Source organism: Drosophila rhopaloa, unplaced genomic scaffold, assembly GCF_018152115.1.
Source record: "Drosophila rhopaloa isolate 14029-0021.01 unplaced genomic scaffold, ASM1815211v1 contig_2, whole genome shotgun sequence".
NCBI classification, from domain to species: domain Eukaryota; kingdom Metazoa; phylum Arthropoda; class Insecta; order Diptera; family Drosophilidae; genus Drosophila; species Drosophila rhopaloa.
In genome coordinates this window covers 6,846,577-6,862,658 of record NW_025335083.1, presented here as the reverse complement: position 1 = coordinate 6,862,658, position 16,082 = coordinate 6,846,577, and the positions used below count along the sequence as shown (strand labels likewise).

Below are 16,082 nucleotides of genomic sequence, written 5' to 3'. Positions count from 1 at the left end.
CTATGAATTTGTATTATCCTTGTGAAAGTTAAATACCTGTATAATTAAGAACGCATGATTCGAGAAAATAAGAAGCCATGGACTGGGTGGTTTAAGCAAGCGAACACGCATGTATGTAATTTTTCATTATATAAAGTAAAATATATAATATAAATAAAGTAATTATACTCCAAATAAAAAAAGGGCTTTTTGTGGAGTTGATGTATTTTTTTATTGTTTATTTAAATATTTAACAGATTTTATTTTTGTTAAGATTTAATACCAGACGTATAAGTCGAATGTATTTTTGTATGCAGTAATGATATTAGTTTTTCCATCCAAGGCTTTTGGAACATAATTTTTGTGCAAATCGAATTGCTTTTATACTTAAATGCCTAAAGAAAATAAGATAATATTGGTAAAACAAAAAAGGCTAGTTTCTTTCTTTGCCTATATGCGTTCAAAACTCAAACTTAGGTATATCAATTTATAGATAATAAAACTTCTTTTCGAGAGCATTCTGCGGAATAGCGTGCAAGTTTGTACCGACAAGGGTAGCAAGTTTTTTAGCATACTGGCATACGGCCGGCACACGTGTGGTGCCTGACCAGTTATAGTACAAATGACACATTTTGTAGGTAAGCCTCTGCATTTTGTCCGGACTGATTCCCATGTTGCTGTAAACCACGTTGTAGCTGGTCGGCGACACTGTTCCCTGCCTAACTTGCTGCGATACCAGGTAAAAATCATACCGCTCTGGTAGAGTTACAACGTCATCAACTACAGTTCCAGGCGGGGGGTTTTGCCCGTTGGCAAAGAATCGGGCGTTCATCGATTTGGTGACCACAATGTAAGCCAGCTGCGGTGGTTCGCTACTGGCCCGCTTGTACTCAGCGTCCAACTTCTCCACAATATCCTTTACTTCATACTCAAACAGCTGCTTTAGAGAGCCTGAGCTAACGCCGTCTCGATAAAATACAATACGCGTAGGCAACTTTTTATGCTCTCGCGAATACTGCCGCAGGGCCTTTGCTATCATTGGCCAAAGGGTGTTGGACAGCACATCAAAAGCACTGCACTCCGAGACAGTGCTGAAATACGTGGAGTTCTGCTGGAGATCCATGGAAGCGACCAATGCTCCGTAAGCCCTCTTGCGATCACGTGTACTCTTCGCAATGTCAAAACCGATTGTCATTAACCCAGACAATGGCAGCTCGATCATCCACGGAGTATATCCCAACTTGCAATTTAATTGGATTGCTATTTTGGTGGCAATGCTCATAAGGCCACGATTCTTGGCCGTTTTAATCGTGACAACTTGAGTTGGCACAGCTCTATCAACATATCCTCTCTTTTTAATCGACGAGTATCTGAAATAAACAAAATGTATTTTAGTATGAGTATTTTATAATATTTAATCTTATATATATAACCCCTGAAAACAGGTAAACACATTTAATAGAAAGGTTTGTAGTTTTAGTCAGAAGCTGCAATCCTAAAAATTCATATTCCTGATCACTTCATTAACAGTCGAAGCAAACTTATCTCCCTGTTTTACATCTATCTGGATAAAACTTTTGTTTTCTATCAAGTACATATGACGAACCGGGGGGATCGAATGACTATATCATATAGCTGTTATAGAAACGAAAATAGTTTTGACTTTGTTGTTTTAAAACATATACGGACTAAACTTACGATTGACAAAAAAAAAGGTTAATGTTATTATTAAAAGAATGATATTAATAAATGACTTTAAAACCGGAATATAAACCTTTCAACGTTGTTGTTGGGAACAAGGCATAATATAAGTTTGGGATCCATGCGAGCACAATCATCCAGAGCTCGCACATAAGTTGCCGTGCGATCGTCATAAATTTTGACTCTGTAATTAAAATGAAAGTAAAAGTACAAATAAACCATAATAAAATAATATACACCTAAAACCTCGATTTACGCTTGTTATAAAAATGTTGTGCACCCGCAAACCGAGGTATGGATATTTTTGATAACCTACTCATGGGGGCTTCTGAATTTCATGCCCATTCCATTAGCTGCCCTAAACAAATTCTCTAACAGAATTTTTAGTTCGTAAGAGTTTCTCTCTGGTGCGATTACAGCCCAGCGATCGATTCCTTCGCTGGGCGTGGTGAGCATCTTTTGGTCTCTGAAACTTCTTGTCCAATCAGCGTTTTCTCCAGAAGGAACCCTGAAAACATCGTTAAGTTAATACATTAATATAAATACAGTTAATATTTTCTTATTCTTACTTTCCGTGATGGAACACGATCTTTTGCTGTTCAATTACGCGGCCTTGTACCTCAGTTAGATTCTGGTCCATATCCATGTGCCAGTCTCTTAACACTTTAACACTCTCAGGAGTGTTTTGCAAGCGGTGGTTGAAAGTGCGCAATCTATCAATGCGTCTATTGGGATTCATACGTGTGTATTCACCCATGGCTTTCATTAACCTGTTAATTAAAGTTCAAGTTCAAATGTGTCAATGTGTGGTCCAAACTACCGGCTCAAGTATGTTCTGCAGAAACAATGTCTGCTGCACAAAAATCTTTCAGTAGTTCCACTGAAGAAACAAATATTTGTTTCTCGACTTTTCCCTGATCAAACATCTTCTGATTTATCGTCTTGTATACAAGACAAAACTAAAACCTATATCAATAGTGTGAAGAAGGAAAAGTTTAGGTTTTCTTACGCTGGGGACATATTATCTTTCAAGATCGCATTTGGCCGGATAATAATGGTTGTAAAATAGTTGCAAGCTAAGATAAAAAAGAAGGGGCCCGAGGGAGTAAAACCTCATAGTCGAGACGAAACCAATGTACCATCTTCAAAAACTTCCAATCTCCTTCATTTCTATCAGAACGTTATCTTAAGCAAGCAATGTTCGAAATTCACTAGGTCGCCTACTTGACTTGTGTTTTGTATTAAATCCTTAAGATGTGATTCTGTCCAGGGTAACACCACTCACGATACCTGAAAATCCTACTATCAAAGTGATAATCGACCGTTGTAGAAAAAAAATACTTTTTAAAATCTCCCTATTCCCTCTGGTGTTCCACAAGGGAGCCATCTTGGCCCGCTTTTGTTTACAATATTTATAAACCTCAGTTACTTAAGTACGCAGATGATGTTAAATTACGCCTGCAGTAAAAGGATACTTCCTGCCATTTAGACTTACAATACGATTAAGATAACTTTTAAAACTGGTGCCGGCTCTAAGTGCAAGCTGACGACTTTTTATCGGGTCAATCCCAAATAAGGGAATTTCACGCGAAGTAGCAGCTCTTTGGAGAGTAAATCTTGTAAACGATCTTGGCGTCCTTTTGGACTCAGAACTAAAGTTTTCTGATCAGATTTCGTCCATAGTTAATAAAGCCAGAGGCATGCTTGGTTTAATAAAGAGCTGGTCAAAATAATTCGACCATCAGAAGTCTGTTAATTTGTCTAACTGCCTGTCACTATGGGATTGCCCACGCTGCGCAAATTTTTTTTTCAAACATATGCCACTTATGCGCACACAAATCAAACAAATATTAATAAAGCGATATGTAATATCTAGAAAGCAACAACCAACATTAGAACAATAACGTTATTGGCTTTAATTCTTACTGAAAGTTCGAGCGCATGTTATCATTGATCCCAGTCACGCGGCAAAGCTCGGGAACAAGAACCACCAATTCACTGGCATTAGTTTTCTGAGCCTTGTCCCTATTTTTCGATATCAACAGAGGCTGATTATGGTCCCGTATGCGAATGTTATATTTCTAAAAGAAAAGCAATAGGTTAAAACAAGAAAGCTATATTCTTGGCATATGAGCGACTTACCGACTGGTAGTACTCCACAAAACTGATATCCCTCCCCTTGCAACTGAACGTTGACTTTGGGGTTTGCCCAAAGTCTACATCATTGATTCGGTAAGTTTTGTTATTGTAATCTGTAAGAACGATCAAATCCAAAACATTCAAACGGAATTCATCCTGGTGCCGAGACGGGTTTTGTGAGCAACGTCGCATTATATCATAAATGGTTTCAGTTCTCATCACTTTATGAGCTATTTCGGTGCACAATAGAATGTCTTTTTCATGCTGGCGGATCGATGTTTCATAGCCCGGCCACAGTTCCATTTTGTGCTCTCTTATTTCGATCTAAAATTGAAAATATACCATTTTCAATATAATACAAAATTTACTAATAGTTTTTACCTTAGCGTAGGGATCGAAGAGATTGCGACCGACTAATTCCAGCTTTAAGCCCTTCATGGAGCGACGCAAAATTAGATTCAGAACCTGCAAAAAGCGAGGCTCCGCTGTCGATATAAATCCTACGCACTTGATCGATATTGTGTAGTCAATGTCAAGCTTAGACTTTCCACGCAGCACGGTAAGTTCCTGCTCGAATTTCCGAGTGGTAAACAGTTGCAACCCGTCGAAGAGGTAACCAGATCCCAAGAAGCTCGCGTGATTCGACAAGATTCCCATCCGGACGCGTGGGTTCTCGATGCTCGGCTCGAATTCGACGTGGTAATGCACGATACGCCACTCCGGCTTAGTTTTTATGCGAAAGAAGTTCGTTTGCAGCCTAATCGGCCTTCCATCCTTTCCCAATTTAGATACTAATTCAGCAGGACGGGTATTTACGATGTCAAAACGATCACCCCTCGGTCCACGATCTGCAGGACCACATTCCTCACGTCTTTCTTGCCTGGGAGCTGCAGCTGGTACCTGGCTACCTCCGGCTCTCTCTTGATTATGAGGAACGAGTGGACCTGATCTCGAACCCCCTGCCCGGAAATCAGAGCTTGGGGGCTCTGCACGAGTATCCGATTTCGATCCACCCGAATAAGACCCTTTGTATATTTTGCTCCGCTGTATAAAAATTAAGATTATTTATTATCGATTTATTTGTGAATCAAACAAAAATAAGGCTACTCTACATTATATATACATATATATTGTTGATTTGCGCCACTAACAAAGTCGAAATAGCGTACTTTTACGATGTAACTTTGTAAAGTAAATAGCGGTTATATTTCCTAACTGGCTTTATTTATAGCGATTATTTTTCCTAACTGGCTTTACTTTACAGAGTTCTTTCTGTAAAAAGTCTTCACATACTTTCACATTATAGAGAAAAATTTAACTAAATCCTGAAGGAAAATTTCCATTAAATGCGGTTATAGTAATTATTAGATATGACGAGGTCCCCTTGAAATATTACCTTTATGTTTAACCATACATTTTTACGATAAAGGGACGGGCTTATCTGAAATGAGCTGTGACAAAAAAGTTCATAATTTCAGTTTTCTAAGTTTTAAATTTATCGTCAAGCCGAAGTTTACATAGTCGTCCTATTTTTATAAAATCATAACAGTAATTTTCGTTGAAAAATTTAAAAATGATATGTTAAGAAACAATGATGCTTTAATTTTTATTCCCTTTTCTCAATTGTTCAGTATTTAATGATTACCTAACTTGAGTTTGAGAAGCTGCCTCGTAATAAAATATGATTTTACCATTCTCTGTCCATTGACAAGATATTGCATACTAAGAATTTCCTTTGCAAACACTAGGATTGTTTTTGATCATTAAACTCAATTGACTTCTGCTTGTAGTTAGTTCATAGCAGGCAATTCGAAGGGCTATAAAATTAAAAGTTGTTGGGGTTTGAAATTATCCTTTCATGTGATCCTTATTCATTCCTGGGTACTCAAAGCCATAAATCGGCCAGTGTGCCTTGCATTTTGCAACGGCGTGGGTTCTTTACAATGCTGCTAAGGGCATCCTTTCCCCAATCTTGACATTTGATTGGCCTTGATCCTGCTAATTAAATTTTAATTTGCGGTTGATTTAATTTTGACATTGTAAAGTCAAACAACTTTTTCTTTATTTTAAGGCACTAAAACAATTTTAGCTCTAAAAATAATCATTATACAATTAAGAGTATAGCGGCAAATGGGATAAATAAAAAGAAAGTGGCCAAAACGATAAAGTTTTAACAAAATAGTTCATTAAGGGGGTATATACCTTTTTTTGTCGAAAAAAATAGGAGTTTGGATTTTTTTATGTATGTATTTATTGTTTTTATTAAATGAATGATTATGCAAAAAATTTTGAAAAAATATTTAATAGTTTTTAAGGTGTGGCTGTTTCCCTTAAACGCCTTTTTTTTAAAGAGCCTTGCAGTGATAATTCCCCAGGACAAATGGGTCAACTGATACCGAAAAAATAAAAATATTTCATTAGTTTAAAGTAGTATCCTGTACTTGAACGAACGTTTTAAAAAAAAAATTTTTTTTGTGCATACGGGAACGTTTTCTGCAAAAAATTACGTTTTTGGACGCTAAAATTCTTACAAAACTATCTATTTCGGCGAAATAAAAATTTTTACATGAAAAAACGATCGTTCAAGTACTAATAAAATTCATTACGAACATTCAAAAACAAATTTGAAGAGAATCGGTTCAGTAGTTTTTCGCCAATCCATATCACCGCAAAGTCATTTTTCAAAAAACACCATTTCGAGATATTCGCGTTTAAAGTTTTAAGTTTGGGTTTGGGCGGGGACGAGGCACGCGGCTAGGAGCGCTGTAACTTTTTTTCTACTGCTCAAATCTCTATAAAAATTTGGAAATGTTCTCAAGAAGTTGTTCATTAAGATAAAGCAAAAAAAAATTTTCGATTTTTTGAAAATGAAAAAGGTATACACCCCCTTAAGTGTGCCAATTATTTAGTTCAGGGTTTTTTATTTTTGTTAAATTATTTATAAAAGATAAATTAATGAAGTCACTTGTATTTAACAGTAAATTAATGATTATATCTAAAAATATTTTTCTTCATTAAAATATCAGCATATTAGATAAAGAAAAATAGCCTTTAAGTTCAACATGCTTGCTGTGCCAATAATTAAGTTCGTCACTCTATCTGAGTATGCCAATTGACTGTTGGGTCCTTTCGACCTTCTCGTATAATATAATAATCTTTTCCCTAAGCAAAAGGCTTATGTTAGTTGACTTTTCGAATCGAATCTATGTACCTGTAAATTCAAACAAATTTTCCTTTAATCTAAGGCAAAATAGATTAAATTGGGATTAAGCAAAAGATGTGGCCAAATCAATAAAGTTTTAACAAAATAGACACCAAGTGTAATTTTTTTGTTTTTAATTTTTAATAAATTATTTATAAAAGAAAAATTAATTAAGTCACTTGTATTTAACAGTAAATTAATGATTCTATCTAAAATTATTATTTTCTAAAAAAGACTTTAAAATTCTAATAATGGTAGTTTATTAATTCTGTGTTAAGATAATAAAAACAAGAAAGGAAAGCTAACTTCGGGCGGAGCCGAAGTTGATATACCCTTGCAGAATACTCTATAAATTATATTCTCCAAAATTATTCATATGATGCATTCTTAATACTCATAAAAAATCCGAACTTCCTAACTTTAACAACAAAGTTATGGCATTTCCAATCGTTCAGTTATATGGCAGCTATAGGATATAGTCGGCCGATCCTTATGAAATTTGGTAGGTCGGATTGATTGGCTAAATATAAAACCCATAGAAAATCCCAACTTCCTAACTTTACAAACACGAAAGTTATGGCATTTCCGATCAATCAGTTATATGGCAGCTATAGGATATAGTCGGCCGATCCCGGCCGTTCCGACTTATATACTGCGTGCAAAGGAAAGAAGGGTGTGTGCAAAGTTTCAATCCGATAGCTTTAAAACTGAGAGACTAGTTTGCGTAGAAACAGACAGACGGACAGACGGACAGACAGACGGACAGACGGACAGACGGACATGGCTATATCAACTCAGGAGGTGATCCTGATCAAGAATATATATACTTTATAGGGTCGGAGATGTCTCCTTCACTGCGTTGCACACTTTTGACCAAAATTATAATACCCTCTGCAAGGGTATAACAAGATTATGAGGAACGAGTGGACCTGATCTCGAACCCCCTGCCCGGAAATCAGAGCTTGGGGGCTCTGCACGAGTATCCGATTTCGATCCACCCGAATAAGACCCTTTGTATATTTTGCTCCGCTGTATAAAAATTAAGATTATTTAAAACTTAGCGATTTATTTGTGAATCAAACAAAAATAAGGCTACTCTACATTATATATACTTTTATATTGTTGATTTGCGCCACTAACAAAGTCGAAATTGCGTACTTTTACGATGTAACTTTGTAAAGTAATTAGCGGTTTACTTTACAGAGTTCTTTCTGTAAAAAGTCTTCACATACTTTCACATTATAGAGAAAAATTTAACTAAATCCTGAAGGAAAATTTCCATGAAATGCGGTTATAGTAATTATTAAATATGACGAGGTCCCCTTGAATTATTACCTTTATGTTTAACCATACATTTTTACGATAAAGGGACGGGCTTATCTGAAATGAGCTGTGACAAAAAAGTTCATAATTTCAGTTTTCTAAGTTTTAAATTTATAGTCAAGCCGAAGTTTACATAGTCGTCCTATTTTTATAAAATCATAACAGTAATTTTCGTTGAAAAATTTAAAAATGATATGTTAAGAAACAATGATGCTTTAATTTTTATTCCCTTTTCTCAATTGTTCAGTATTTAATGATTACCTAACTTGAGTTTGAGAAGCTGCCTCGTAATAAAATATGATTTTACCATTCTCTGTCCATTGACAAGATATTGCATACTAAGAATTTCCTTTGCAAACACTAGGATTGTTTTTGATCATTAAACTCAATTGACTTCTGCTTGTAGTTAGTTCATAGCAGGCAATTCGAAGGGCTATAAAATTAAAAGTTGTTGGGGTTTGAAATTATCCTTTCATGTGATCCTTATTCATTCCTGGGTACTCAAAGCCATAAATCGGCCAGTGTGCCTTGCATTTTGCAACGGCGTGGGTTCTTTACAATGCTGCTAAGGGCATCCTTTCCCCAATCTTGACATTTGATTGGCCTTGATCCTGCTAATTAAATTTTAATTTGCGGTTGATTTAATTTTGACATTGTAAAGTCAAACAACTTTTTCTTTATTTTAAGGCACTAAAACAATTTTAGCTCTAAAAATAATCATTATACAATTAAGAGTATAGCGGCAAATGGGATAAATAAAAAGAAAGTGGCCAAAACGATAAAGTTTTAACAAAATAGTTCATTAAGGGGGTATATACCTTTTTTTGTCGAAAAAAATAGGAAAGTTTGGATTTTTTTATGTATGTATTTATTGTTTTTATTAAATGAATGATTATGCAAAAAATTTTGAAAAAATATTTAATAGTTTTGAAGGTGTGGCTGTTTCCCTTAAACGCCTTTTTTTTAAAGAGCCTTGCAGTGATAATTCCCCAGGACAAATGGGTCAACTGATACCGAAAAAATAAAAATATTTCATTAGTTTAAAGTAGTATCCTGTACTTGAACGAACGTTTTAAAAAAAAATTTTTTTTGTGCATACGGGAACGTTTTATGCAAAAAATTACGTTTTTGGACGCTAAAATTCTTACAAAACTATCTATTTCGGCGAAATAAAAATTTTTACATGAAAAAACGATCGTTCAAGTACTAATAAAATTCATTACGAACATTCAAAAAAAAATTTGAAGAGAATCGGTTCAGTAGTTTTTCGCCAATCCATATCACTGCAAAGTCATTTTTCAAAAAACACCATTTCGAGATATTCGCGTTTTAAGTTTAAAGTTTGGGTTTGGGCGGGGACGAGGCGCGCGGCTAGGAGCGCTGTAACTTTTTTTCTACTGCTCAAATCTCTATAAAAATTTGGAAATGTTCTCAAGAAGTTGTTCATTAAGATAAAGCAAAAAAAAATTTTCGATTTTTTGAAAATGAAAAAGGTATACACCCCCTTAAGTGTGCCAATTATTTAGTTCAGGGTTTTTTATTTTTGTTAAATTATATATAAAAGATAAATTAATGAAGTCACTTGTATTTAACAGTAAATTAATGATTATATCTAAAAATATTTTTCTTCATTAAAATATCAGCATATTAGATAAAGAAAAATAGCCTTTAAGTTCAACATGCTTGCTGTGCCAATAATTAAGTTCGTCACTCTATCTGAGTATGCCAATTGACTTTTGGGTCCTTTCGACCTTCTCGTATAATATAATAATCTTTTCCCTAAGCAAAAGGCTTATGTTAGTTGACTTTTCGAATCGAATCTATGTACCTGTAAATTCAAACAAATTTTCCTTTAATCTAAGGCAAAATAGATTAAATTGGGATTAAGCAAAAGATGTGGCCAAATCAATAAAGTTTTAACAAAATAGACACCAAGTGTAATTTTTTTGTTTTTAATTTTTAATAAATTATTTATAAAAGAAAAATTAATTAAGTCACTTGTATTTAACAGTAAATTAATGATTCTATCTAAAATTATTATTTTCTAAAAAAGACTTTAAAATTCTAATAATGGTAGTTTATTAATTCTGTGTTAAGATAATAAAAACAAGAAAGGAAAGCTAACTTCGGGCGGAGCCGAAGTTGATATACCCTTGCAGAATACTCTATAAATTATATTCTCCAAAATTATTCATATGATGCATTCTTAATACTCATAAAAAATCCGAACTTCCTAACTTTAACAACAAAGTTATGGCATTTCCAATCGTTCAGTTATATGGCAGCTATAGGATATAGTCGGCCGATCCTTATGAAATTTGGTAGGTCGGATTGATTGGCTAAATATAAAACCCATAGAAAATCCCAACTTCCTAACTTTACAAACACGAAAGTTATGGCATTTCCGATCAATCAGTTATATGGCAGCTATAGGATATAGTCGGCCGATCCCGGCCGTTCCGACTTATATACTGCGTGCAAAGGAAAGAAGGGTGTGTGCAAAGTTTCAATCCGATAGCTTTAAAACTGAGAGACTAGTTTGCGTAGAAACAGACAGACGGACAGACGGACAGACGGACAGACGGACATGGCTATATCAACTCAGGAGGTGATCCTGATCAAGAATATATATACTTTATAGGGTCGGAGATGTCTCCTTCACTGCGTTGCACACTTTTGACCAAAATTATAATACCCTCTGCAAGGGTATAACAAGATTATGAGGAACGAGTGGACCTGATCTCGAACCCCCTGCCCGGAAATCAGAGCTTGGGGGCTCTGCACGAGTATCCGATTTCGATCCACCCGAATAAGACCCTTTGTATATTTTGCTCCGCTGTATAAAAATTAAGATTATTTATTATCGATTTATTTGTGAATCAAACAAAAATAAGGCTACTCTACATTATATATACATATATATTGTTGATTTGCGCCACTAACAAAGTCGAAATAGCGTACTTTTACGATGTAACTTTGTAAAGTAAATAGCGGTTATATTTCCTAACTGGCTTTATTTATAGCGATTATTTTTCCTAACTGGCTTTACTTTACAGAGTTCTTTCTGTAAAAAGTCTTCACATACTTTCACATTATAGAGAAAAATTTAACTAAATCCTGAAGGAAAATTTCCATTAAATGCGGTTATAGTAATTATTAGATATGACGAGGTCCCCTTGAAATATTACCTTTATGTTTAACCATACATTTTTACGATAAAGGGACGGGCTTATCTGAAATGAGCTGTGACAAAAAAGTTCATAATTTCAGTTTTCTAAGTTTTAAATTTATCGTCAAGCCGAAGTTTACATAGTCGTCCTATTTTTATAAAATCATAACAGTAATTTTCGTTGAAAAATTTAAAAATGATATGTTAAGAAACAATGATGCTTTAATTTTTATTCCCTTTTCTCAATTGTTCAGTATTTAATGATTACCTAACTTGAGTTTGAGAAGCTGCCTCGTAATAAAATATGATTTTACCATTCTCTGTCCATTGACAAGATATTGCATACTAAGAATTTCCTTTGCAAACACTAGGATTGTTTTTGATCATTAAACTCAATTGACTTCTGCTTGTAGTTAGTTCATAGCAGGCAATTCGAAGGGCTATAAAACTCAGGAGGTGATCCTGATCAAGAATATATATACTTTATAGGGTCGGAGATGTCTCCTTCACTGCGTTGCACACTTTTGACCAAAATTATAATACCCTCTGCAAGGGTATAACAAGAGAGAACGCTATAGTCGAGTGCCTCGACTATTAGATACCCGTTACTCAGCTAAACAACTTAATATAAATATGCCTTCTTGTAATAAATTGACTAGAAATATTAAACATACATACTTATATTGGCTAAACACATACATTGTTAAATAGCATTATGTATATTAAAGTCTAAATATTTGCACAACACGAGTAACGGGTATAGCGAATAGCTTTCTTTGAAAGGAGTTATCTTTGCCGGGCAATTGCAACTATGTACAATGTAAATACATCCATATGTATATGCTTACATACATACACACATACACCATTGTTTGACTCAGACCTCCAATTTGGCTAACTTGATTTGATTTGCATAGTTCTTGGGATATAGTTCGGTATGGACAAATGAAAACGATCGCAATTTCCTTTAATAGAAATCCTTATCGAGAATTAACGTTGACTCTGTTGAGCACCTTGGCCAGCTGTTCCAAAGTCATCCGTTAGATGGCGCTATTGTATTGCGCCATCTACCCCAAGACATTGGTACCACGGGCCATGAAAGGCGGAAATGTAGGCGCTAGCCAGGCTTAAGCGTTTAATGTGTTTTTGGGCGTTAGAGTGGGCGTTATTAAGCCAATCGATAGGTATTGACGAAACAAATACATATCAATTACAATTTTCATAATAGAATTAAAACTGTGGCCACAGCTTGTGGCTTGTGGGCGTCAGAGGGGGCGTGGCACCACAACAAACTTGCGCTGCGTAGGAACTCCTAAAATCTACATGCAAAATGCCAATCTTCTAGCTTTTATAGTTTCCGAGATCTCAGCGTTCATACGGACAGACAGACAGACGGACAGACGGACATGGCTAGATCGACTCGGCTAGTGATCCTGAACAAGAATATATATACTTTATAGGGTCGGAAACGCTTTCTTCTACCTGTTACATACCCTGCAGTACCGTTCTTACCCTTTTAATCGCTATTTCATCACCAAAAATTCATCACTGCTGATGATTAATCGATGAATCTTCATACAAATTAGTGATGAATAATGAGTTAATCAGTGAAAAATTCATCACTCTTTAATCAGTAATTCATCACTTTTTTTCAGTTTTTCATCACTCTTTAATCAGTAATTCATCACACAGAGACAGAGTAAGAGAGGGAGATGGACATTTTTCTGCGTTTCCTATGATTGGGGACTGAGAGTTTCGGCTCTGCCGACTTTGCCTTTGGCTCTGCCGGCGTCGCAGTCCGCTGCTGATTAAAAGGTGATGAATTTCTGTAGTGATGAATTTCGGGACTGCAGGGTACTTTTGCACGAATACAATATACCCTTTTACTCTACGGGTAACTACTACAAGTACCAATTTGTATACATATGTGTATTTTTATGAAAAGCGTTATTTGCAGCACCTTCTTGGAAAAAAAAAGCGAAGAGAGAGGTAAAAGTAAAGAGGAAATCGTTGACAAACATTCATACATATATTGACTTAGTCTGCAACTTCTCTACACCAAAGAATGTGTTTTTTTATATTATATGTAAGTAGTCGCTAGGCATCCTTGCAGAGCTTTTTAATAAAAACATTAATTGGATTACATAGAGGAACTTAAATTTTTCTTTATCGCTTCCCTTTCACATACACATCTTTAACAACTCTGAGCATAGAGAAATAAGAGGACAAAAGTATTGCAAAGACAGCAACCACTGGAATTTGTGTTTAGATGTTGAAAGCTACAGTACAATGTATGCAAAAGGCAACATATTTTCGTGGAATACTATAGAAGATTCTCTTTAAAGATTCGCTTGCTCAACAATAATCCGTTTCCATGTCTGCATAAAACCGACGCGGTTTTATATTTCCTCTTAATGTATTGAACAGGAAATATAAAGTCGAGTATTTCTTGAGCATATTCATCGTTGCATTTGTTTGTTTATTTAATGCTTATTGTTAGTGGTTTCTCTTTGGGACAAACTTCGTATATAGAAACACGCATATTCCTGTTTATACACAAGTACTCTAGATGCATTATATGGAAATAATGACCGCCAGAAGAAATGGTATGTATGTATATATGTATATATATATACAAATGTATGTATGCATATAAATATATATATATATATATAAATGTGTGTGAGACGTCATAACACAAATATGTTAAAATTCCTTCAAGGAAGAACTTTTACTGTTTCGAAGTGACCGTCCTTGCCGGTATTTAGTTAAATTATAAAATTACGTACCGGCTCATCTCTACTTCCTCGTGAAGTGGTTGGTTCATCTTCATCAAGTTGACGCCTGCGCCCACGAGCCTGATCGTCAGCCATTTCTTATTTCCACTTTTTCACTTACGAAAAACCCAGCGAAGAATGAATCGGGAGCGAGAGCTTAGCTTCAAAACTGACGCGCTGCTAGAGGTGGACTTTGATAGTACTATCAATGTATCGAACTCAATGATAACAACACTTAATAGTGTTGTTTCCTTATACCATAAACACCCATACCCACTGAAAACATTCCACAAATCGTCTGCTGAACAAAAAGTTAGGTTTTTCAATATATAATATCTCATCCTGAACTTTTTCAGGAGGTAAGAGGTTTTTAAGGTATGAGGGTATTCTTTTTTTTTAAGAATTATAGATTTGAAATAATTAATTAATTAAATTAATTAATTGTTTAATTAAATGGTATGAAATAATGGTAAAAGCTTATCTTAACTTGTAAATAATAGTAAATGGTTGGAAAGCGTTACTGTTTCTGTAACAACGTGTATTATTTTGGTATATCTACCGCGTATATCACGTATTAAAATCTCGCGTTTAGTTAAATGGTATAAAACAATGGTTAAAAGCATATCTTAACTTGTAAATAATAGTAAATGGTTGAAGAGCGTTACTGTTTCTGTAACAACGTGCAACATTTTTGTATATATACCGCGTATATCACGTATTAAAATCCCGCGTTTAATGCAACTATATCCTATAAATGTCATACAAACGACTGGCAGGCAACAGATATACTTTTAGAACAGTACTAAAACTTGCGGATAGAAATTAATTGAAACTTTCCTCAAAGTTAGTACGATTGCTTAGCAATTTTTTAAAACATCTCTTGACTTGGCACACGCTCTTTGCGGGGTGGTGGGATTTCTGAAAAGTTAGCTTCGAATTGGTATTTTAGATGACAGAGAATTAGTTGGTTCATGCCATGACTAATGAATTGGCTCAAGTGATAGAGTGGGCGGCACTTTTTTTTTTTTTTTTTTTTTATGTTGATTGATGTTGATGCACTTCGAGCAGTACAAACAACGACACCAAGCACGTGCTTGTTACGCGCGGGCCCTATTATCATTTTGGCCAAAAAATGCGAGTTCACGAGGAAAATACATAAATTAAATAGAGACAAGACACAAGTGAATATAAAAGGCACAATTAAGAGTAAAGCAAATGAGTTTAAATATTAGTTTTTAATAACGGGATAGAAGTTGATATGCAAATTAAATGATAAAGGTTGTTATAATTATTACATAGAACGCGAAAGGGCTCTTGCAGACAAAAATTTGATGTATAGCGTGGCAAATTTAGAGGAATATAATTTCGTGTTAGTCTAACAGGAACATTGAAAGTTAGGCGGTCACAAGTTCTGCAGAATCAATATCACCTCTTATAAGATTTTGCATAAAAATAGTACCAAGCATTGTTCTACGATTTACAACTGTAGGTAAATTAATTATATACCACTAAACTCCATCCACTGAAATGCGATTTTTTCAAAAACTGTGGATACAGTTTTTTATCAAAATTTCAAGAAACTTCAGCATCCCTACATAGGTCTATATGCACGGCATTTTGGACCACGATCTGTGAAGGACTTTATTTCTAATTCAATTTTGTAGTCCTTTTTTATATAGGCTGATCTAGACCCTTTCCCACTGTTAAGCGATTTGACGCACGCTCTGTGGGTGGAGATATTTCAAATGCATTTTTAAATACTAGCAAGCCTCAAATATGTTCAAATCCTTTA

The 16,082-nt window shown here is 34.9% G+C and overlaps 1 protein-coding gene across 2 annotated transcripts; it reads right to left on the bottom strand.

The window, feature by feature from the left end:
* Positions 1 to 186: 186 nt before the first annotated feature.
* Positions 187 to 14,469, bottom strand: LOC108047512 (protein piwi). 2 transcript variants are annotated; one of them, XM_044459554.1, is made up of 9 exons: positions 14,303 to 14,469; positions 11,093 to 11,180; positions 4,201 to 4,712; positions 3,823 to 4,143; positions 3,607 to 3,761; positions 2,250 to 2,450; positions 1,997 to 2,188; positions 1,754 to 1,864; positions 187 to 1,349 (listed from the first exon to the last, which is right to left on the bottom strand). In XM_044459554.1, exons 1-9 carry the CDS (start codon positions 14,384 to 14,386, stop codon positions 467 to 469), a joined length of 2,547 nt encoding a protein of 848 aa, XP_044315489.1. In that variant the 5' UTR covers positions 14,387 to 14,469; the 3' UTR covers positions 187 to 466. The 2 variants fall into 2 exon arrangements, with proteins under 2 accessions (XP_044315489.1, XP_044315488.1); XM_044459553.1 differs by having other exon boundaries at positions 4,201 to 4,778; positions 11,150 to 11,180.
* Positions 14,470 to 16,082: the final 1,613 nt, after the last annotated feature.